We start from the raw sequence: 22,802 nt of genomic DNA on the forward strand, positions 1-22,802 counted from the left end.
CCGATGGTTCAGATCGGGTTGACTGAGGACCCTAAAGGGCAAGGTTGGCCCAGGGAGGAAGAGGTGCAGAGGGCAGAGGTTAGTGCCTTGAGCACGGCTCCACTCGAGCGAGGCCCGGCGCCCTCTCCCTAAGCGCGCAGATTTGGAAACAGGGCGGCCTCGCCTGGCCGCCGCCTCCCGGGCTCGGGTCCCCATATATAGTCATATCCACCGTCAACTGAGAGGCCGGCGGGAGGTAGCGAATGGGCGAGAGGCCCCCGCGGGAGGAACGGGGAGGGGGCACGGGGCGGAGGCAGGAGAAGGGGAAAGGGGGCAGGAGAAAAAAGCTTTTCCAAAAAAGTATTGGCTGTCTTGAGGAATGCGGTCGTCCCCTTGGGAAAGTACATATCTGGGAGCAGCAGGAGGCTCCGCGATCGCATTCAGGATCCGCCGGCTCACCGCGCTCGTGCCCGCCTCTCAGCTCCCGCCGCAGCCCAAGGGCCCCTCGCCACCGCCACCATGGACGCCATCAAGAAGAAGATGCAGATGCTGAAGCTCGACAAGGAGAACGCCTTGGATCGAGCAGAGCAGGCAGAGGCCGACAAGAAGGCGGCAGAAGACAGGAGCAAACAGGTCTGCGCCTCCCCGGACCGCGTCCGCTAGTCCTCCGCGCTGCGCTTGCCCGCATGACCCCGGGCCGGGGGATCAGAGCCTAGGATCCCTTCCTGTCCCCACCCCGAGGATTCTATCCCCATTCCACCCCAAGCCAAGGCCGCCGGGGCAAGCGTCTGGAAAAGACGGAGGGATAGCGCAAGACTGAGGCTTGTTCTAACTTTTCAGTCTCGCTGGAGTGGGCTTATTTCCCTTCTTGGTTCCCATAGCTATCCGAGTCTATCCGAGTGTATCCCAGTCCTAAAGGCACTTAATTCTCTAGGCTGGGAATCAATATTGTTAAGATCGGAGGGCGGGGTGGGGGCGTCTTTTGAAGACGTTTGAAGAAAGAGCAGGAGAGAGGGAGCTTCAAATTCCTGAAAGTGCTTGCAGTCCTTTGGACTTTTGACTGGGGAGAAAGAAACCTCAAATTGGGATGGAGACTTTAGGGGAGGAGAATGGAGTCACGGGGATGTTTCCTAAGAACAAAGATGGGACAGAAGGTAGGATGCGGCCGGAAAGTCAGGCAAACAGGATCATTTTTCTGCGCCCCCAAGTTGTGGACTCCAGCCGGCTGGGACCTCGGCTGGAGGCTTGTCCAGGGCGCGCGGAGTGGGGGTGGGGGGGTGTTGAGACACCAGAGAATGGCTACAGCTTCTGGCGACAGGAGGTTACCTAGGGTCCCTTGAGCCCCAACTTGGTGGCGCCCCAAGCCCCGGGATTCCCCAGCCAATGTGGCTCCCATGTGTTGTGTGTATGTCTAACACCCGGTCCGTGCCGGTCGCCCGCGCCCGCCCGCCGCTGCCCCCTAGCTTGAGGAGGACATCGCGGCGAAGGAGAAGCTGCTGCGGGTGTCGGAGGACGAGCGGGACCGGGTGCTGGAGGAGCTGCACAAGGCGGAGGACAGCCTCCTGGCAGCCGACGAGGCCGCCGCCAAGGTACCTGGGGCGCGCGGCGCGGTGCGGCACGAATGGCTAACTCTTTCTTTCTCTTTTTCTCTCCCTCCCTGTCTTTCCCTCTTTCTCTCCCTCTGTCCCTGTCTGAATATCTGTGCACCCACACCCCCCCGCCTTGCGGGATCACGCTGCCTGCTGCACCCTCCCCCACCCCCCACCCCCACCCCAACCCCATACCGCGCCACCGCCAACTCCCAGCTGGAAGATGAGCTGGTGTCGCTGCAAAAGAAACTCAAGGGCACTGAAGATGAACTGGACAAATACTCTGAGGCTCTCAAAGATGCCCAGGAGAAACTGGAGCTGGCGGAGAAAAAGGCCACTGATGTAAGTGCACGCTCACACTGCTTCCCTCACCTCCTGCCGCATAGCCACTCTGGAGTCACCACAGGGGCTAAAAAGTAATGGAGGAAGGTAACCTCCTGCTGGATGCCAGTACACAGCCCTACTATAGCCCAGAGCACTGGATGCTACCTCTGACTGCTACTGCACACATTCATTTATATTTCATCCGTTCCTCTCTTTTTCTCCTCTTCTTTACCCCTCGGGTTGGATGTGGGTGGGTGAGAAGCTGGGAGAGCAGAGCCGCTGGATTGGACTCTGAAGGTGAAACTTCACTACTAGTGGCAGAAAACCCAAGGTGGGTGTCATCATCAGGTTCAATTTTCTTCTATTTCTTTCCTTTTGCCATCCCCAGTGTGTGGGACAATCTAATCTGTCTTTTCATGGTGGTCCCAGTCAGAGTACAGAGAGGCTGGCCTCCAAACATAGTAATACTTTGGGCTGAGCTTGATGGTGGGGCACAGGGACACTCTGAGGCTTCCTTTCTCAGTAGCAAAGTCTTAACCCTGCCTTTAAGATCTGCCTGGGAAGATGATACTTGCTTGGGTAGGCAGTCTGAGGCCACTGGAGCCAGAAAATAAGTGGGAAGTTATATATAGCTCAGTGCTTTATATGGTATAGTGAGCTAGCTGCCCCCTGCCCCTCCTGCTTGCCCCACCCCCACCTGTCAGCCCTTTGACAACCACTGCATACTTTCAGGGGTGATACACACTAGCTAAATCTCACTAGCACTTTGTCCATTGCCCTTTGGAATCTTAATTGTAGAACTTGCCTATTCTGCCTCCAAAAGTCAAGAGAAGGATTAGATTTCCAAAGAACCGACTTCTTTTCACACTGTTGAATTCTATTCTAGAAGCCAATTAAGCCTAGTGGCCCAATTAGAAAAGAATTCCTTGGGAAGTTGGTAACTATTCCAAGAATGCATGAGCACCAGGGAAAGCTATGCCCAGAAGTTAACCTCCAAGTACAATAGCAGAATTTTTTGTATGGGAGTAAAATGTGCATTACTGAAGGGTCTCACGTCTTGAAATCTCCACAGGCTTTTGTAGCATAAAAAGTTTGCAATACATATGTGTTCTATAAATGAGAAATCCAGATGTACAACACTTAGAATCTAACAAAAAGAAATTTTCGGTGAATATCAAGATTCCTAGGTAGGGGGTTTAGGAAAGCATTGACATTTAAGCTAAAACATTTAAGTTAGAAACTACCTGGCTTGGAAAAAGAGTCACAAACAAACAAAAACAACCCACATGTAACTTTAAGCCTGTTTTTAAGGATCAAATGTCTGCTCTGTATATGGCTAAATGGAGGATGCCTGTCTCCCCCAAATTCTCCAACAGGACATTTCTTTAACTTTTTCAAAAGAGCCGCTGATAGATCAAGAAAGAGATATTCCTTATAAGGAAAAGAATGCAAAGAATTTGAAAATAGCCCAGTAAGACTGAAAGCAAGAGAAGGAGAAAAATGCTACTACAATTCTTAAGGGGAAAAAAAAAAAGATAATAATTATTGTAACTATGTAGTGCTATCATGTCTTTATTGAAAAGTCTTGTTTAGAGGGGCTTGGAATAAGGTGGGGCAGAAATGGAAAGAGACTACTCTAAACTCAGCTGTAGGGGCAGGATCAGCAGGGGAGAAGGTTATTTAATCCTGTTTTGGTTCTTTATCCTTCAGAAAACCCTAAATATGGTGTGTGTGTGTGTGTGTCTGTCTGTCTGTCTGTCTGTCTGACTCCTTTTGGTGAATGTATTGATCGTCTTTCCCTTTAAGACATTTTAGGTTGTTTGGAGACTGTAGGGATGTTGAAGAAGTTTGTGAAGAAATGCTATATTTAGAATAATTCCTGAACTAGTAAAAATAGTTAAAACTTGAGGAGAAAGAGAGAATGTCACTAGAGAAAAAGAGAGCTGGGAGAGAAATCAGTGTCCTAAGGAAGTGGGATTAGAAAATTTCACTGTCATTACTTCCCCACATAAAAACAATTTTTATATTTTTTGATTACTATTAATAAAAATGTTTTTACAATTTACCAACATGCTTTACAAATTCAACTCCAGAAGTGGGTTTTTCCTAGATTATAAGGGTCTCATTCAGGAGGTAGCACCTCTGATGATGATTTTGTTTTGAATTTTTGATTGGCTAAGTGAGCCTAAGGGAGTGTCAGGGCTCCATTGTCTCTGGCCCAGCTTTTTCCCCAATAATTGTGATCTGATATTTCCAGTGGGTCTTTATCCCTACTTAGGTCTTTATTGATTCTCAACCTTATTTAAGTAAAGTTTTACAACCCAGGGAAGTTGTAAAACTCAAGTCAGGTTGCACCTAGTCAAATAAGTCAGAATTGTTGGGGTTGGAACCCAGGAGGCAGAATCAGAATTTTTTTTTTTAATACCCAGGTGATTCCAACTTGTAGCCAAGGCTGAGAACAATTGTCCCAAACTCTTCTATAATGACATCAGTTTAAAATGAACTCACCTGAAACTGAATTCCTCAGGTGTTTGAAAAGCAGGCTATTAAGTCATTAGTTGGCTTAGAGCATCTGCAAGTGTCCAGCAGTTTCCCTGTCTGCCCCTGAAGGTTTTAAATGCCCTCTTTCCTCATCCCCAAAATCAGAGGCCCTCAGTCTGTGTTCTTAGAGGAGGAGCTGTAACCACTGGGCCTGTCCAGTTGAACTGTGTGGAAACAAAGCCAGAGGCTCCACCTACAGGATGAGAGGACCCAAGCTGGGGTTTGTGAGCATCTCAGTAAATACTGAGGAACTCCACAGAAAGTGTTAGGAAAGCAAAGGAAGCTCACTGTTAGGACTTTGGAGGATGAGGATGTTGACAGGCATGTTTTCTTTTTCTTACTGTCTCTTCCTATCCTCCCATCCCGGGCACTTTATTTTTTTATTTTTTTATTTTTGAGAGAGAGAGAGAGAGAGAGAGAGAGAGAGAGAGAGAGAGAGAGAGAGAGAGAGAGAGAGAGAGATTTTTTTAAATATTTATTTTTCAGTTTTCGGTGGACACAACATCTTTATTTTATGTGGTGCTGAGGATCGAACCCAGCGCCCCGCACATGCCAGGCGAGCGCATTACCGCTTGAGCCACATCCTCAGCCCCAACACTTTATCATTCTTAAAACTTGTCAGAAATTGACTTCAATGGCCCTGTGACAAAGGTGAAGGGAAAAAGCCAAAAATGCAGCCCAAGAGGGAAACCTACAAAAGTCAGTCCCCAAAAATTATGTTCCAGAATGGTTTTCTAGGTGGTAGACAGAGGTTCTTTCCTAGGGTTCTGTGGCCTTCTTTGGGGTGCCTTTTAAAGGCATCCTAGTCCAGCCCAGAATCCATCTAATTCCAGCAGATTTCAGACCCTGGCTGGTCTAAAACTAGGGACGGTTGAAATTAGAAGCGACTCTTGGTTTTTTTGAGATTGCATAGCTAGGTATGGGTCCCAACCTGACTCTTAAAGCAGTGCTTGCGTATTTATTAATTATAGCTATCATTCGAGTTTTTAACTACATATATGGTATTGTGAAAAGTGCTTTAATTATATCATAATTCTCATAACAACCCTATGAATACTATTACCTTTATTTTTGCAGCTGAAGACCAGACAAGTCAAGGGAAATAGGAGCCAGATTCAAATATAGGAATACTGCATTTAGAACAGGAGGGCCAATCACACTATGCTTTATTAGTGGGTTTCGCTCAAGACTGGGGGTGAGATTGTGATTAGGAGGTTGTGTGTCTAGGGTTCTAAACATTTTCTTTAGGCCCCATTCAGGCTCAACCCTCACTCTCAGCGTCTCTTCCTTCTAGACATGGTAATCTGGATTCCATCGCCCTTAGCGGCCTGGTCCGTTACCCTAGTTACCACCTCCCCGGTGCTAGGGAGGGGCACTACCAGTCCAAGTAAAATACTTAGCGCTGTGGCATCTCCTTCCCGCCTCCTTCTAGGTCTCAGTGGGCCGCTAGCCACAAGCCCAGTCTCTGCGGCCGCGAGCATGCGCAATGCCTCCGGCGGGCCCCAAGTTCCCGGGGTCCGCGGCGCGCACCCAGCCCCGCCCTGCTGGTTGGTGGTGCCCGCCCCCGGCGCTCGCGCACCCGCCCGCGGTTCGTCGGCGCCGCCGGGGAGGCCGTGACTTCCGGGCTGCTCCTGGGCGGCTGGGGGCGCCGCCGTCGCGCGGAGCGGCCTGGGCGGGGCGGACAGGCGCTTGGCTGCAGCAACACCCGCGGTGGCCTTAGCGCAGCAGCCGGCCTCTCCACCGCAACCCGCCGGCCGCCGCCGCCCTTGCGATGGCGGCGAGCAGCTCGCTGGAGGCGGTGCGTAGAAAGATCCGGAGCCTACAGGAGCAGGCGGACGCAGCGGAGGAGCGGGCGGGCAGCCTGCAGCACGAGCTGGACCTTGAAAGGAAGCTGAGGGAGACCGTAAGGCACCCACCATCACCCCGCAATCCCCTAGAGGCGCTACCTCTCCAGTCGATCCCGCAGCGCCCCCCGGGTCCCTCCGGGAGCTGGCGGACACACGCCTCCGCTGTGCACCTGGCACACCTGGGCCAGCTGGCGTCCAGCTCCGGGGAGGAGCCCTGCCCTTTCTCCTCAGCCCTTTCTATCTCGCTGATTTAAAAGCCCAGAGGGCAAGCCTAAATGGTGTTGTGAAGGTTCTGGAAGCAGCACTTTCTCAGGAAGGGGTTCCATTTCTAGGGTGGTTGTGTCCGGGTCTTTCGGGAGCCCTGGAACGTGCACTTTGCACTGCTGGCATTATTTACTCTAACAATGGGGAAGAGGGAGATCCCTCCTTTGGGGAAGGGGTTAAGTTCCTGAAGCTCTGTCAGACGTTGGGGCCTGGATGCTAAACTCTGCTGTCCCCGTCGATCCTGTAGTTTTCTGGAGGCGGTTTCTATGTGGTGGTTAAGACATTGACAGCTCTGGATTCTGATGGAAGAACCAACTTATATAGTATGCAGCCCTTTTATCTTTCCCTTAACCATCGCTCTTCCCAAGTTGTCTATACAAATAGATATTCCTTTGTTATCAAGTCTTGAAAGGGTTGGGTAAATGTCAAGGGTTGTTGGATGTGTATTCTTTTGGCTGGCTTCCCCTCTTGTTGAATGTAATACCTGGCTTCCTTTCTTCTCCTAAGGCAAATGTATCAAACAGGAGCAGGATTTCATAGGGAGTTTAGTTTTGGGTATTTGTCCATTTTGAGAGTATGTTTTAAATCAAAATTCTGTGCGTCATATACTCTTTTCTGAACTGAATAAATCCTTTAGGTTAAATGTTTGTATTGACTGTAGGGCTTACAACAGAAACTTGAAGACATGTTTTGCAGAAAGTACAGAAAAAAAACAAGTCCTCTTCAAGTCCTGATTAGAGAAGTTTCCAGATGAAATACAGAAATAAGGAAATCAATAGGCAAGAGATAATTTTCAGTATTTGCTTTGAGGACAAGTCAGCAGGGTGCCCCCACCCCACCAATGCCTCTGAACTTGGCTGGGTGATAGATTAATTCCAGCTCCCTCTCTGTTTTGCAGCTGTCCTTGAACCATTAGACCTAATAGGACATGATGAATAAGAACAAGAACTCTGGACCCAGATTTCAAGAATTTGAATCCTGACTTTACTACATACTAGCTGGAGACAGTTAATCTTTTAGTTTTTGGGTTTCCTAAGTGTAAAATGTGGGTAACAATATACCTACTGGTTAAAGGGGTTGGTATGTAAAGAGATCACAGTGGGACTCAGCACAACAGAGGTTGTGCTATTTCCCCTGTTATTAACTCTGCACAATACTGCCTAACCCAGTGTTCCTTACCTGCATTTCACCACCTTTCAAGGGCTATTACAAATGGCCTGCTCATTTCACTACATCGTAAAACTTTTCATTTAATGCTTTTAATCAAACCTCAACCCCACCCTTGCCTTTTGGAATTTGAATAGAGAGGGGAAGTGAGCAGACTGGAATGAATTTTGGTGGGTTAATATATTGGTGATGTGAGTTGAACTACTCTCATCCTAACAAGAAAGGGAATATGTGATCATATGCAAGAGAGCCTGGATCACCTCCAGGCCTAGTGACTGATATTAGACACCAAAAAACCACCAGATCTTATGAAGGCTATGTTATGATTTTTATATTCACCTTCTAATTTATGCATCATTTTTATAGCAGCATTCCTCCTTTGCTAGTTGACTAAGGACAGGCTTTCTTTTTAAGACTTTATGTCAAAAGTGGCATAAATTGTTTTGAAAAATTTTTAAGACTTTTTTTCAAAAAACAGTCTATCTATAGACACAAAACCTTATAAAATAGTAACTTAAAGACTGGTTGAGGATTGTTCCTAACAGTTGGAGAATTTCTGATTGAGAGTTGTTCCTAACTTCTAAAACTAGAACTTCAGTGTAGCTAATTTAGGTATCCATGAATCAAGCTAGCAGCAAGAGTTTCTCTTGGCAGCAAAGATAAAGGTTTAGCGACAAAATCATGAACCACTGCAAAAAATATTTGACTGGAGAGTTGGCTGAAGTTCAGATACTCAGAGGTTCTGACAGGCTCTCATTAATTGACCCTACTAAACCAACACTTACCTTGGAAAAAGCAGCCATCCCTTATTTCCTCCTAGTTTGTTTTTCCAAGGTGTGTGGGCCCTTCAAAATGTTGGAATGAGGCTACTTTGCTTGATGTAATGGTTGACTGTAGGTCTTATGATCTACAAGGGTTTTGTTTGTTGTTATTATTTTTTAAAAAAAGATAACAAGAAAGAGATTTTCCTCCTTTCTGGATAGTACCCAGCAAATGAGGAGGCTTATAGTTGCAGCAAGTTCTTAGTTGGTAACTTTATTAAGTCATGGGAAATAACCAGTTTTCAAAAATGCCCAGCCCTTTCCCTCTGAAGAGTTGGTAAATAGTTCTGGGACCAGGAAACTGAGAGTGCTTTTTGTGCTTGCATTGGCACTCCCAGAGTGGCTGTAATTGGAATGTATACAGTACCCTCCATTTCCACTCTCTGTAGCACAGCAGAGGCACCACAATGCCTTGTTCAAGTCTGTTTTCTCTCATTATACAAATATGCCTCATAAATTATAGGCTTTGGCACAAATAGACGAGGTTGTGTTTATCTGCTATCCATGGGAGTGGCCACTAATGTCATCAGTGTTTTGGGTCTCCCTCCCCCTTTTCCTTACCATATAAGGGCAGAAGTTTAACTTGGCTATAGTCACTTGATCTTACACAGCAAGTTGGGAGAAACCTCTGTATAACTACAGTTGACATGAATAAAAAGATATGAACTTTGGTCATCCCATGATCCACTCTGGTTCAGGCAGGACTTTGAAAATATATTCCAGAGGATTGATTTTAAGGATACAATATTATTCTCCTACCTCTATTTCTTGTGACTAGCCCTAACTGGGACATTGTTTTTAAAGTAAAAATCATTGCAATTTTAAATTGTTGGTTTTGTATTGGCTAAAACCTCTGGATCTCTTCAAAATCCCAAGCCTTATAAAGATATTTTATTTTTTGATTTTTTTCAAATCCTATTTGGAAAAATATTTTGCTATATTGGGTGGGCATGCACTGATTTCTGTACTTTGTTGAGGTGGGATAACAGTATGTGTGCCTTTGTTTTCTGTGTAGGTGGACACAGAAGAGTGGGAATAGTGAGCAGGCGCTTGACTTCTGTATAGGTAGTTAGTACCTGCTGGGGTGAGGGGCATGTGCAACCCTAAGGACCTCACAAGTTCAGAGTGGTAGGTGGTAGTTTAACAATAGATCTGCAAGAAGACATTGGTAGCCTTACTAATGCAGCAGTCTGTTTCTGAGAAGTTTATCACATGTTGGGACACAATAGCACTTTTGAAATAAAAGAAACTAGCAACCCAAACTGAAAGTCTTCACTTGCAGTGTGGACACATAGGCCCTTGTTGGAAGAAAGCTAACTCAGTACTCTAAGGGTAACTTACATGCCTTGGGGGAAAAAATTGTATCTAGGGTTTTGACCCTCCCGAGTGCCTTGTTATTTGACTGCTTTTAAATAGCAAATGGTCGTGTCTGTGAACTAGTATTAACAGGTAGCAGCAGATCCTTAAAACTACCCAGGCTATGATAAAAAGAACCTGAGAAAATATCTAGAGGAGACTCAAAATTCAGGGGGAAAAAAATACCAGAAATGAGAGAATAAGCCTTTGAACACAGAGCATAGTAAATAAGGGGAGGAAAAGTAAAAAGAAAGAAAGTACCTTGATTAAATTATGAAATTAAACTTTTCCTGAATTCCAAGGAACTGTACAAAATTTGCTGGATCAGTATTATAGAGAGTTTAGTCCTGTCTTCCACTGAGGGCTATATAGGAGCTTGCTTCAGCACTCTGGGTCAGAGGTCCCTCTCTTCTTTTAAGCTGAGAGGTAGATGAATAGTCCTATTTGATCCACTGAATTTGACAGCTTCTTGGGGTGGTGCTGGAGGAGTGGAGGGGATTGCCTATTTACAGTGCAAATTCCTGCCCTGCCCCTCTGATCTCCTAAATCAGAATCTCTAGGGATGGGGAAGGGATGGGAAACTCTCTGGAAGTTTATATTTTTAATACACATATTCTAGTTGATTCTGGCACCTAGCCAGTTGTGGGAGCTAGATGATGTTCATGGATTCTTCCAGCTAAAGAAAAAAATGAGACCCCCATTTTGTTTACTTATATCAGTTTCTCAGGAAGAGCCAGCTGTCCATAGGTAGGTTCTCTGTGTGTGCACCAGTCCCATCTTTGTGTCAAACTGGCTTCTACAGACAGGTCTCCATTCCCTGCCATTGTGTGGACACACTATGTAAGTCCCTGAAGACTAGTTTTGGAGGACATACCCTACTATCAGAGAATCAGGTTCTACAAAATGCTCCTGGGACAGAAGTGTAAGTGATATTTTCAAAATAATATTCTTCTAAACTGAGTCAAGGGCTAAGGAAAAGAAAAGATAAAGCTGGTGGGGGCAGTAGGAAGTAGAATTGATTGAGGTGAGCCTTTCATGTGGGGTAGTCTTGCATACCAGAGGCAAGGATGAACTCAGGGTGCCCGCTCCTTCCTCTCTGGGGCTTCAACTGTGTGAGGAGCTGGGGCCATAGACCCAGTTGTCACCCAGAAGGTTCTTTCCCCAAAGAATAAACAGTCACCTTTTTGTGAGCACCAAGTTCTCAAGGTTTGGACCCAGATCTAAAGCAGATCAGGAAACTCAGACTTTGGTGTCTACAAAAATGTTTTTGAAAATCTTGTTGCCATTTATCTGATAAGCCATAGCATCTGTAATGGGGATATTTACCCTTATTATTTCAACATTCAGGATTGACTGCTTGTCCCTGTTCCCCATCTCTAGTCATAAAAGGAATAGAATTTTACTGGAAAAGGAAAATATAAAACAGTGAAGAAATTTAACTTGGCCCAAAATTGCACCTTTAATGTATATACATTCTTATAATTAAAAAAAAAAGGGGGGGGACTATGACTTTAAAAGGCAGTTCCCTGTACTTTGAAAATTCCCTACCTTATTGCCCTCACCCTTCAAAAACAAGCAGAAATCAAGGGTTACCTGCCAGCCATTCCTGGTTGTACCTAGTTGCTAGCTGAACACTGATAAGGATTGACTTTATGAGCCAGTTCAGTTGTAAATGTTCCTTTTAGGATTCATTTCACATTTGCTCTGCTCCCTGCCTCCATCTGTCAATTACCATATAGTTTTTTGTTGAGATAAAAGTATATTTAAATGTGTTTATGGTTGGAAGTGCCCTTTTCACCTCTCTTCCCCAGATAAAACTTGGCATTTAAAATCTTACAAATCCAAATGAGCAAAAAGCTGAATGTTCTTTCATATTCCTTTGACTCAAGGCCATGACCACAACCTCTCTCTAACTACGTATGCATTTCAAACTCTGTCATGGGGCCATGAGCTAAGAAAATTGCTATTGTTTAAATTAGAATGGTTTTACGTATTTTATTGAATAGACATTTGTTGAGTCTATACTCTGCAGAGAATTGCATATTTACATATATATGTGTGTGTGCGCACGCGCATGTATATATATATATATATATACACATATATATATAAAATATGAGTAGCTTATAGTTCAGTAAAGACAGAGATGTATATAAAGAACTACTGTGGGTCCTGAGGTGTATATTATAATATTTAGAAATCTACATGTCCTGAAAACCCATCACCCCTTGATAGATGTACATTCAAAGTGGATAAAGATGAATAAATAGTACCTAATTAGTAAGTTCCATCTTCACTTCCACGCAGTAAAAATTTGAATGGCCACCTTTACAACATTTCTAGTGTTCTCAAATATAGTAACAAATGTGTATGACAGGAGGTAGTATCTGTATCCGGGAAGGAAATTTTTATTTAAAATATAGATTTCAGCTGGGCAGGTGGCACATGCCTATAATCCCAGCGGCTCTGGAGGCTGAGGCTGGAGGATCAAGAGTTCAAAGCCAGCCTCAGTAAATAAGTGAGAAGCTAAGCAACTCAGTGAGACCTGGTCTCTAAATAAAATACAAAATAGGGCTGGGGATGTGGCTCAGTGGTCGAGTGCCCCAGAGTTCAATCCCCAGTACCCAAAAAGAAGCATAGATTCCAAGTAAAAACATTATCTGTATTCCTTTTCTCCATAAGAGTTTGAAACTTTTCTTGTAGCAATCTTGACTTGTAAGAATATCCAGTAGGCTTAGGACAAAAACTCTTGGGAGATTTGTCTTGGCCTCTTTCTGGTGTGACCACTTATTTTGAGGGAGTTCCTGAAAAGGCGGGGGTGAGAGGAGGAAGCTTTCTAAAATTGTGTTAGGTCTCCATGTGGTATGTATTTTTAAACTACTGGATTTTTGAGTATTTAGTTCCTTTGTAAGGCTTCTTTGAGAAAGTGGTTTCAGAAAAAAAGAGAATTTAATGAAACTGCTGGTTCCAATTTCTGTGGTACTGCTGTTGTCTTAAGTGGCTGAATCTCTGGGTAAGTCTTGTTGTCTTTATCTACACCTCAGGCCCCTAGTGAATGAGGTGGCTGTGATAAAACTCTCCTTCAATGGACAAGTAATACTAGGGTGAGAAATGGGCTTATGTGAATCTTTGCTAATGGTACATTTATTTGATAAAAATTGTGTGTAAATATGGATGCTCACTTTGTAATTCAACATATGTACATTTCTGAGAACTCCAAAGTTGATGAGGGCTTGTAATGCACTTTTAACTGACCACTAGGACCACACGTCCTGTCTAAAATCAGCCACTTTCTGTAAGTGCCACCTTCACTTTCTCTCCAGCTCTGAAAGGCCTTCCACTCTCTCTGCCTAGGCTGAAGCTGATGTAGCTTCTCTGAACAGACGCATCCAGCTGGTTGAGGAAGAGTTGGATCGTGCTCAGGAGCGTCTGGCAACAGCTTTGCAGAAGCTGGAGGAGGCTGAAAAAGCAGCAGATGAAAGCGAGAGGTGAGAACGTCTCATCCAGCCATTTTAGCACAAGCCTTTCCTCCTGGCAGGATGAACAGGAAGCTCCTCTGATCTTTGAGGTTTAACAGTTTTACAGCCCTCAATGGAGTCATCTCTTTAGTTGATCACATGTGTAGTTTGATTTTGTTTCTTTAAAATAAGTAGAAAAGGGCTAGAGCTGGAGCTCAATGGTAGAGGTCTTGTCCAGCATGCAGAAGGCCCTGGGTTCAATTCCCAGCACCACCAAAAACAATAATAATAATAAAATAAATGGAATACTGAATGTGTGCAAAGCACTATTCTAAGCTCTAGAGTTATAGAGAAGAAACAGATACTGTTCTGGTCCTCACAGAGCACCACCCAACAAGGGAGACAGACTTGGAAATGAAAAGTTCCAGGGATATGCAGTGGTTCTTTAATTCCAACTGACCACAGAGCAATTGTGCATTTAAAAAAAATAATAATAACTACTTTATTTTAAAATTCACCAAGGAGTCTTGGGCCTGGGTCAGAAACTGTGGGCTCTTAGTTGTCAAATAGGTGGAAGAAAAAAGCCCAGATAAAACAGAAATGTGATCTGCAGAAGTAAATTGTTTTGGACTAGGATTAATTGCGGACAAGACACTGCCAAACATACAAATAAGTCAGGTACTTGTGTGCTCTGAGCCCACCTCTATTGTAACATGACTCTACCTGGCTTATTACTGTAAGATGCCACCTGTGGTAGGAAAGGGAAACCATGGTTCATATACAGCAGCACAACTAACCTCATGCATCCCAGAAGGTTTTTTCTTCTGTGCTCAACTGTCCAAGTTAATGTATTTGCCACATTGCAAAGAAGAACTTCAGGAAAGACTCAATGAGGTAAGAGAGTTCTGCTTGAGGGATGATGTGTTAGAACACTACAAGTGTGACTGCCTGTGTTGTAACCTGGGCAGGAGAATGTAGTCAGTCATTTGTCCATTTCTGCATCTTTACAGCAAGCCTCTGCTCTCTGCTACCACATATAAAAGTGATTTCAGACTTCAGGGTTCAAGAAGGTTTTTAGCTTCAGTTGTCACCTCATTATTCACTACTACTTAGTGTTTCTTCACTGGCCAAGAGTTTTGAAATTCTTCATGATGACTGATTATCTCTTACAGTGTATATATAACAGTGATGTTGTAGCTAACTTCCTCCTGAAATATACCTGTTAGTGAACTGTAAATATGGTCTGATAATGTTAGACCGTGGCGTAAAAGGAACTTAGAGATCATCTACTCCAATCCTCTGGAGGAAAAATAAGAAAACTAAGACTCAGAGACTGTCACTGCCCAAAGGCTGATAGCATATTTGCGTCTAAGCCAAAGCTGGACCTTGGGTCTCCTCAAGTATATTCTAGTACTAGATCAAAAAATAGTGGTTTATTTATTGCCTACTTAAATTTTGTAAATGAGTCCCATTTTAACATGACTTCTTATTTCATAAATCTTTAATATATCATAGATCAGTTAACATTTTCTGAAATGTAACACCATGCCATAGGACCCTAATATACACATCGATATAGAAGCCAATATCAATCCCTCCCAACCTCCCTATTTAGAGAGGGTTCCATTAGAAGTAAAACTTGGTTTCTTATCTAAAGAATTCAGTTGACTCTACTAAAACTGCTACTTTTATAGGTCCAAAATGCTCAAACATCAGCAGTTTCTTATGGGCTAGTCTACTGTTTTTGTTTGTGGTTGATGGGATAAGACCCTTTTTTTATAGAAAGAGGTACACAAAAATAAATTTGCTTTGATTGTAGCTTTTATTCATTTTCAAACAGACTTCCCTCAGGAAAGGAAAGAAATTCCTTATTTATTTAACAAATAAAGCATCTTGGCTTTTCTTGTTTCCATGCCTTCCAGATTCAAATGGGACCCTAATATTGTTCCTTTGACTTAACATAAAGTGCCTGGACAGGTTCTCCAGTACCCAAAGTATAAGCACAATGAGCAGAGAGAAATGTGTCTTTTTTTCTGCCTTTAGCACTAGAAGGTCTTGCTTCATGGTTTGGGGGGAAAAAAAATAAAAAGTAGTTCTGTGCTCTATTTTGATCTAAACCTCTCAGACCACAGCAGGACAGTATGATTCTAGGAAGGTCAAAGAAATATGAGTCTAGGAAGGTCAACTCTAAATCTTGGGTTTTGTACTTGTCTTTCTTTCCAGAGGCATGAAAGTCATTGAAAGTAGAGCCCAAAAGGATGAAGAAAAAATGGAAATTCAGGAGATCCAACTGAAAGAGGCCAAGCACATTGCTGAAGATGCCGACCGAAAATATGAAGAGGTCAGATCCTAGCGCCCAAAGCCTCATTGATTCCTAGCAGTGGTCTTCTGGGGTTCAGGGAGCATACATAGCCTTGATTCCTGAGGGAAGCAGTCTGCTTCCTTGGTAGAAATGGGTAGTTTTAAGAAGCAAATTTCTTTGATTCCAGAAAATGGTTTTTATTTTGATCCAGCTAGGGGATCCCAGCCTTTATCAGGAAGCTAGTCAATGGCACTGGGAAGAAGAATTAAAACTCCCTTCCCTAATGACCAGGATAAAAGGTCTTTGGCCAGGAAATGGGAAAGGTGAACCCTTGGGAAAGGATGCTCAGGCTGTCCTTATGCAAGTATTTCTTTCAGTGTGATCCACCTAGTAGTCCAGTTCAGGCAACTGAGTAGCATCTACTTAATAGATTCATGAAGGCCTCTCCTCCCAGGTCTTGGAAATCCTCTGTTAGCACAGGTTCTCAGGAGAATCAGCTCCTGGTCATATTACCGTGACAATGACCTGTGATAACAGAGTCAATATGACTGTCAAAATTTTAGTTTTTTCCTCATTGTATCACATCATGACTGCCTGAAACAGCACTGACCTTTCTCCAGATTATACTGTGCTTGCTAATTTTGAATTGCTTCAGAGGATCCCTTCTCTCAGGTTCTTTCTTCCACTGAATACAGATTTGACCTTGTTAGTCATCTCACCACCTCATCTCATGTTAATTTCTTTTGCCTTCTTAAATTGCCTCCACAAAAAGGAGGCTGTGGCACAGAACTCTGTATTGGTGGAATTCCTAGGTTTATTTTCATGGTTTCTTGGCAGTCCCTACTTTTTCAGTATTAAATGGGTTTCTTAAAGAGAAGTATGATGAGCAGTATGTTTGCATACTAATAGCAGTATGTTATTTTTTGAGACTGGATTTCATATTTCTCTCTCATTCCACACTTTGGTCTGGCTGCTATGTAATTATGTAGATTTCACCTGGGTCAGACTTCAGATTGATATTGCAAAATTGTAGCTGTCCATTCTGGGTCTTGGTGAGCAAAGACTCTGGCCTCCTGTCTGTCAGCACTCCTGAGGGAAAGTTGCTTCTCTTCAGTCTCCCCAAATGGGGAGGATCCTGTATGTAGACAGGAATCTGTAGGGGCTGATGCAGCCTGATTCTCACCCAAACAACCCTTCTACAAAATACACAAGCCCCATAATGTGTGTGTGTACTGTGTTTGTCCTGCTGCAGGTAGCCCGTAAGCTGGTCATCATTGAAAGTGACCTGGAACGTGCAGAGGAGCGGGCTGAGCTCTCAGAAGGGTAAGCGGGCCCAGCACCAGGAGCGTGTGGGGTGCTGCAGAGCAGTGACTAAACAGCATGACCTTCTGGCAGCTGCACATTTACCTATTTCAGCTCCGGGCTCCTTTTGTGCTCATTTGTTGTGGATGAGCCACGAATATGGAACACGGAGGACTCGTGTGGGGTGTCTATGTATGAATGCGTGTATCACTGCATGCCTTACCTGCACACTGATTTTGTGAATGGCCTTGTGCATTTCCTGTGTCCACTAACAGCCAAGTTCGACAGCTGGAAGAACAATTAAGAATAATGGATCAGACCTTGAAAGCATTAATGGCTGCAGAGGATAAGGTACTGATGGCTCATGTGTGGTTTTTAGGTTTAACTGAAACCCAGGCGTCTTTCAGCTTCCAATGCCTACTGGTTGGTTTGATGTAACGACTGCACCTTCACTACACCCTCTGCTATTTATATCTTGCTTTAAGTGCTTTCTCTTGGTCCTTTATGCTCCTTTGTTTTTCCCTTTATAAATGCTCTTAGAGGCAGCCAAATAAGAAGCCAAATTATCACACTTCAGTTGCTCAATTTTGTGATCCTGCCTTTCCACTGTTGCAAAGTTGGGAGGCAATGTCCATGGTAAAATTGAGCATTTTCATACCTGATAGTTTGGCTACTTTAAGGCAGTCCTTCATCTCTAGGACTTGGTTTTCATTTTTTCCCATTCCTCTCCTTTTTCTCTCTTCCTTCCTTTGGCTTGTCTCCCACCCTTTCTGCCTCTGATCGAAAACATTAGCAAATGTGCCGAGCTTGAAGAGGAATTGAAAACTGTGACCAACAACTTGAAGTCACTGGAGGCTCAGGCTGAGAAGGTAGGCCAGGAGCATGGTGTGGGGAAGGCATCTTTTAAGAACTGCTCAAAAGAGGCCCTGCTGATGAAAGCACTAGCACAGTAGACATTTTAATAAATGGCAAATTTTTTAGATGATTTCTAGTGGTTATTGGATACCAGGGGTATTTTTATAATTTTTTTCATAGAGAATATTTTATGTTGAGTATGTGAGTCATCAATTTAATTTAAACAGAGTGCCAGGTGGATAAGTTATCTTGTTCTTATCCCATGTAAAACAATAGGCTAGAAAGCAGAGAATGTATTATAGTATGCCATTTGATATTGGAGGTTCTGTTACTGCCTCGGAGATCCTTAACATCTGTTGGTTGAGCTGGCGAGTTCTTTTTGTTAGAAGGGATGAAAACAGCCACAGCCTGACATCTGGAATGCTCTTTCTAATTACAGTACTCTCAGAAGGAAGACAAATATGAGGAAGAGATCAAGGTCCTTTCTGACAAGCTGAAGGAGGTAATAATAACATAAGAATTTTGGATGAAGTCAACTGGATTTTAATCATATTTATGTCCATGAAGCTGGTCAGGAATTTTTTGCTTTTAAAGTTACTGATTCAAGCCAGAGTTATTCAGAGGTAGTCTTGGAATTAACATACTATGCTAGTTCCCATTGCTCACAGTAGTGACTAAAACTGACAGTTAGTTTTAAATCCATTTCATGGATGAGATGCCTCATGTCCATTCTCTAGTTTTCCCTGTATTTGTGGCTACTAGAACTGTGAAACTTCTTAAACTTTGACTTAGATAAATTAAATCATTACAGGCTGAGACTCGGGCTGAGTTTGCCGAGAGGTCAGTAACTAAATTGGAGAAAAGCATTGATGACTTAGAAGGTAAGATCTTAAATATTGTTTTTCATTTAATCCTCATGGTTGAATACTGACCTGGCATACAATTGTCCAATCCAAGTGCATCTACCTGGATAAACTTCTTTGCTCCTGCACTTTTTTTCTAACTTCCTCTGGGATTTTCATCTGTGGCTCTTAAACTCTTGGACCTGAGTCCTTAGTTCTTCAGGTGGCTGGTTAACCACCAGGCAGCAAATGTCTCTTTTTGAAATGGCAAATGCCCCCCAGCATTTTACACTCCTCAGAAGGTAGTGGGTTTAATTTTCATCGTGAGTGAGATGCTTATAGATGAGAGTGACTCTGGAATATTTTATTTCTTTAGTAATACCTCCTAATTGTCAGAATGATGTGCATTGGTTTTAGACACAACCCATCTTCTCCCAAGTATGAATTCAGTGGAAGGGCTTGGGTATTGTCAGTCATTCATTGGTACAATAATCTGTATCCTAAAAGGAAGATAGGAACCAATAGGGCATAATATTTTGAGATTTATGCTTAAGCATTTCTCCCCCAAGGCATGTAGGTTTTATTTGAGTGACACTGACTCTATCTCACAGAAATCCTAAATGTTGAACTCTGAGGCTTGTGAAGAAAAAAAATGTTTATTGTGGGCAGAAGGAGTTGAAGAAGGGACTAGAGGCTGGTACAGATAATAATATCCATAGTGGAGAAAAAGAATGACATATGGTCGCAAACAGTCTGCTGGTGTACAATTGAAAGTGTGGCTTTCTTTGCTTTTCAAGGCTCCTAGACTAAGGTACAAGCAGCTCTGGAGGGAAGACCACAGGAGTAGTTTAAATGACACTAAAAAATCAATATCCCATGGTCTAGTTTGGTCAGGAAGTCAGTGGTTTGAAGGTGGAGCTAGATAAGGATTATAGGCTTTAATCAAAAGTTGTTCTTCCAAAACACTGCCTTTGGATATTTTTTCCATTGTTTATAGCGACAGGTGGCTGACTACTCTGGTATAATTAAAATATAGCTCTATAAAAAGAAAGATGTTCCATTTCCCACCAGGAGAGACAGCCTTCTGTAGTTTGGTTTAGGATTTAGCATGGTTTACTGATATGCCTACAGTATTTATGATTTTCATATCGAGTCTTTCTCATTTTAATTTCTAATGGGTTTTGTTCTCTTTGTTTTTGTTTCAATTTATTTAAAAACAAAACACACGCCTCCTGCGTTGGCACCTGCTGCGGCACCAACCCCTTCATGCATTGCCCTTTCCTTGCTGCTGTGTTGGGATGGCGCCTGCGCCACCCTCGCTCACCCTCCATCTCTTGATCACTCTCCATGTCCTTGCATCTCTGCCTTCCACTTCCTGGTCCTAGACGAGCTGTATGCTCAGAAACTGAAGTACAAGGCCATCAGCGAGGAGCTGGACCACGCTCTCAACGATATGACTTCCATGTAAATGCTCATGCATCCGCCTGCTCGCACCTGTGCCCTCATGCTTATGTGATAGCCTCACCACCGCTCCCTTCCTGCTCCATGACCTCCATCTTTGCACTCTTCTGTTTGCTATCTTGTATAACCATCGTACTAATAGAAAGGCCAAGAAGATTCATTTTGTGTAAACCATTCTCCTTTTAGAATCCTTTTCTTTGGTAAACACTGAATTAGATTGTCCCCACCAAATGATGAACTGGAATATGAATGACCTTGAATACTGTCCTTTCAAGAAATTAAACTAGATTTGAGTAAAACTAGGTAATTGTGCGGGGATTTTTCAAGAAATATCAAATTTTGTTTCCTGAGATTCCATGAAGTACAATATGATCATTTTCATAAAAGAAATATAAATTTAAGAAAACCCCAAAATATCAGATTATTGAGGATCTGAGGAAAAGGAAATGACCCAGTATAGCCTAAGGAGTGATTCTGAAAATGATCTTCTCTTCCTCACTTATGAAAGTTCTAGAGCAATGTGATTGCTTCAATGTGTGACCACACCTTTAATTTCTATGTTTATGTGAAAAGGAATTAAAATGCCCACAGTAAACATTTGCTACAAGCTGTGACCTAAAAGGGGGGAGGTGGTAACTAAAACACAGCTTACACATTATGAATTTGGGGGTTAATGGCCCAGATTTTACTCTTGAGAGGCTATAAAGAGTTGGAGTAGGTAGCTTGTTCTCAGGAGAACCATAAGCATACACAACTGATTTGCATATCACTAACCAAACTTAAACATTAAACTTATCTGCCTCTTTAAATTCTAACCTGGAATGTTTCACAGAGGGCTTTTCATTCTAATCACACTAGATTCCAGTAAAGCTGGACAAGTTGCTCTCTAGGCCCACCTGTCATTTCTTTACCCATGCAGAAAAGCAGTAACTTTAGGAGTGTGGCATGTGCCTGCTGCCTTAGAGGTATAGAATCTCCACACTGGGGTGGGGTTGGGGGGCAGGGGCACACCCTTATAAAGTGGCTGTCACCATGGAAACTAGAAAGAAAACCTCCTCCCTCATTTGCAAATGAGGGGATGAGGCAGATCATTTTTCTCTGGGGTCCTCTCTAGTGCTAAAATGTGATTCTGTGGGACAAACTTTAAGTGTTAAATATGAAGAAAAGTCCTGACAATAGGATTTAAATTCTGTTCATGGGTTTTCCCCAAAAGTTGACCCGAGATAGCCCCTAGTATAGACTAGGGCCAGTACAGACTCCCACAGGGTTCAGCTGGCAGTGGGTTTTGCAAGCATGTCTGCCTCTTGCCTGTGATTCAAGTGCTGCTCTCCTCTGTAAGTTTTGTCTTCCTTTTTTCCATTATGCCACTTTTTTTTTCTCTTTCTCCCACCTTTTTTCTTCATGCAGATAAATTTCTTTGCTTCACTTCTCCCAAGACTCCTTCATCAAGCTGGATATCCCACCTCTCAGCTCTGCACTTATCTGTTCTCCAGCTGACCTGGTTCTTTCTCTTAGCACCTGCCTTAGGGCCAGGCACATACTGTGCTTTCTATTGTATAGAAGCTCTTTGTTCCAGTGTAAAATAAACACTGTGTAAGCTATTGCTGTTTGCTATTCTTTTTACTTCTTATTTATTGACGTTTTGGTTTCAACACTGAATAAAACTATAATTCTGCTTCATTCATATGAGGGTTGATTTTTGGCTGCTGCTTTTCTGTTTTTTGTTTTTGTTTTTGTTTTCTTTTTCTGAACATTTTTGTGTTAATATCAAGAGTTTCTAAACCAGTAGTTCCTTCTGGAACTTTTATATTAAAAAAAAAAAAATACACATGCCTGCATCCCTCTGAGGGTTTTGCTTTCCAGAAGTTAGAGTGAGGGCCAGGCCTCTGTGAGTTTTAGGAACTGAAATAGTTCTGGCATGAAGTGTGGGTTGAGAATCTCTGCACAGGGGACAGTGCTTGTTGGGAGTGAGATCTGGCTTGAGCAGTGTCTTCCTCTGCCAGAGGTCTAGATTGGGCCATGGCAAGATACAGAGGACATGGCTCACTAATGAAAGGCTTATGATGAATGGCTACACAGCTGTCCCACTGAGCTAGGAATTTCCATAGTGGGAAAGTGGAAAGGAACTTGGATTCAAACGATGTAAATTGTGATTATTGTTGATTATCCTTTTATAACACAAAGACAAGTTCAGGGTTTTCTTAGTTTATTCCTTACTGAATCCTTCATTTTGGTCATGAAATGACATGATAGGTTTTCTAAATATGGCAGCTGTAGTTGAGTCAAGGTTTATTTTTGTGTTCTTAAGCATATCATGTATTTCTTAGGGGTTGTACTATATAATCTTCCTGTTTAGTAGCTGAGCTTTTTCTTCATTTATGAACATTTTTAAATTATAGCCATTAGTTGATTATTATTATTCTTTTTAATCCCAAAAAAAGTAGTTGGTGGGAATTATTGAGAACACAGTTGTATTTTATTTGGGCTTCACTATTTTAATTCACAAACAGCAGTTAAGTGAATTTTTTTTTTAATTACAAAATTAGAACTTTAAACAGATGGGAGACTTTAGCTCCTTAATGTTCAACATTTCTCCTTCCTTAACAGTCTGGCTCTGTTTCTTCTGTGTTTTAAACATGGGTCATCTTCATCTGTTTTTTGTATACTATTTGATAGTATACAAGGACTCATATA

The 22,802-nt window shown here is 43.0% G+C and overlaps 1 protein-coding gene across 2 annotated transcripts; it reads left to right on the forward strand.

Annotated features, from left to right (window-relative positions):
* The first annotated feature begins 370 nt into the window (after positions 1–370).
* On the forward strand, positions 371–21,792 carry Tpm1 (tropomyosin 1). 2 transcript variants are annotated; one of them, XM_026384888.2, is made up of 10 exons: positions 376–612; positions 1,785–1,910; positions 13,243–13,376; positions 15,570–15,687; positions 16,901–16,971; positions 17,744–17,819; positions 18,245–18,307; positions 18,617–18,686; positions 20,033–20,111; positions 21,516–21,709. In XM_026384888.2, the coding sequence occupies exons 1-10, from the start codon at positions 499–501 to the stop codon at positions 21,517–21,519; spliced, it is 855 nt and encodes a 284-aa protein (XP_026240673.1). In that variant the 5' UTR covers positions 376–498; the 3' UTR covers positions 21,520–21,709. The 2 variants fall into 2 exon arrangements, with proteins under 2 accessions (XP_026240674.2, XP_026240673.1); XM_026384889.2 differs by lacking the exon at positions 20,033–20,111 and having other exon boundaries at positions 371–612; positions 21,516–21,792.
* The last annotated feature ends 1,010 nt before the right edge of the window (positions 21,793–22,802 follow it).

Source organism: Urocitellus parryii, chromosome 6 (genome assembly GCF_045843805.1).
Source record: "Urocitellus parryii isolate mUroPar1 chromosome 6, mUroPar1.hap1, whole genome shotgun sequence".
In the NCBI taxonomy this organism is placed as follows: Eukaryota; Metazoa; Chordata; class Mammalia; order Rodentia; family Sciuridae; genus Urocitellus; species Urocitellus parryii.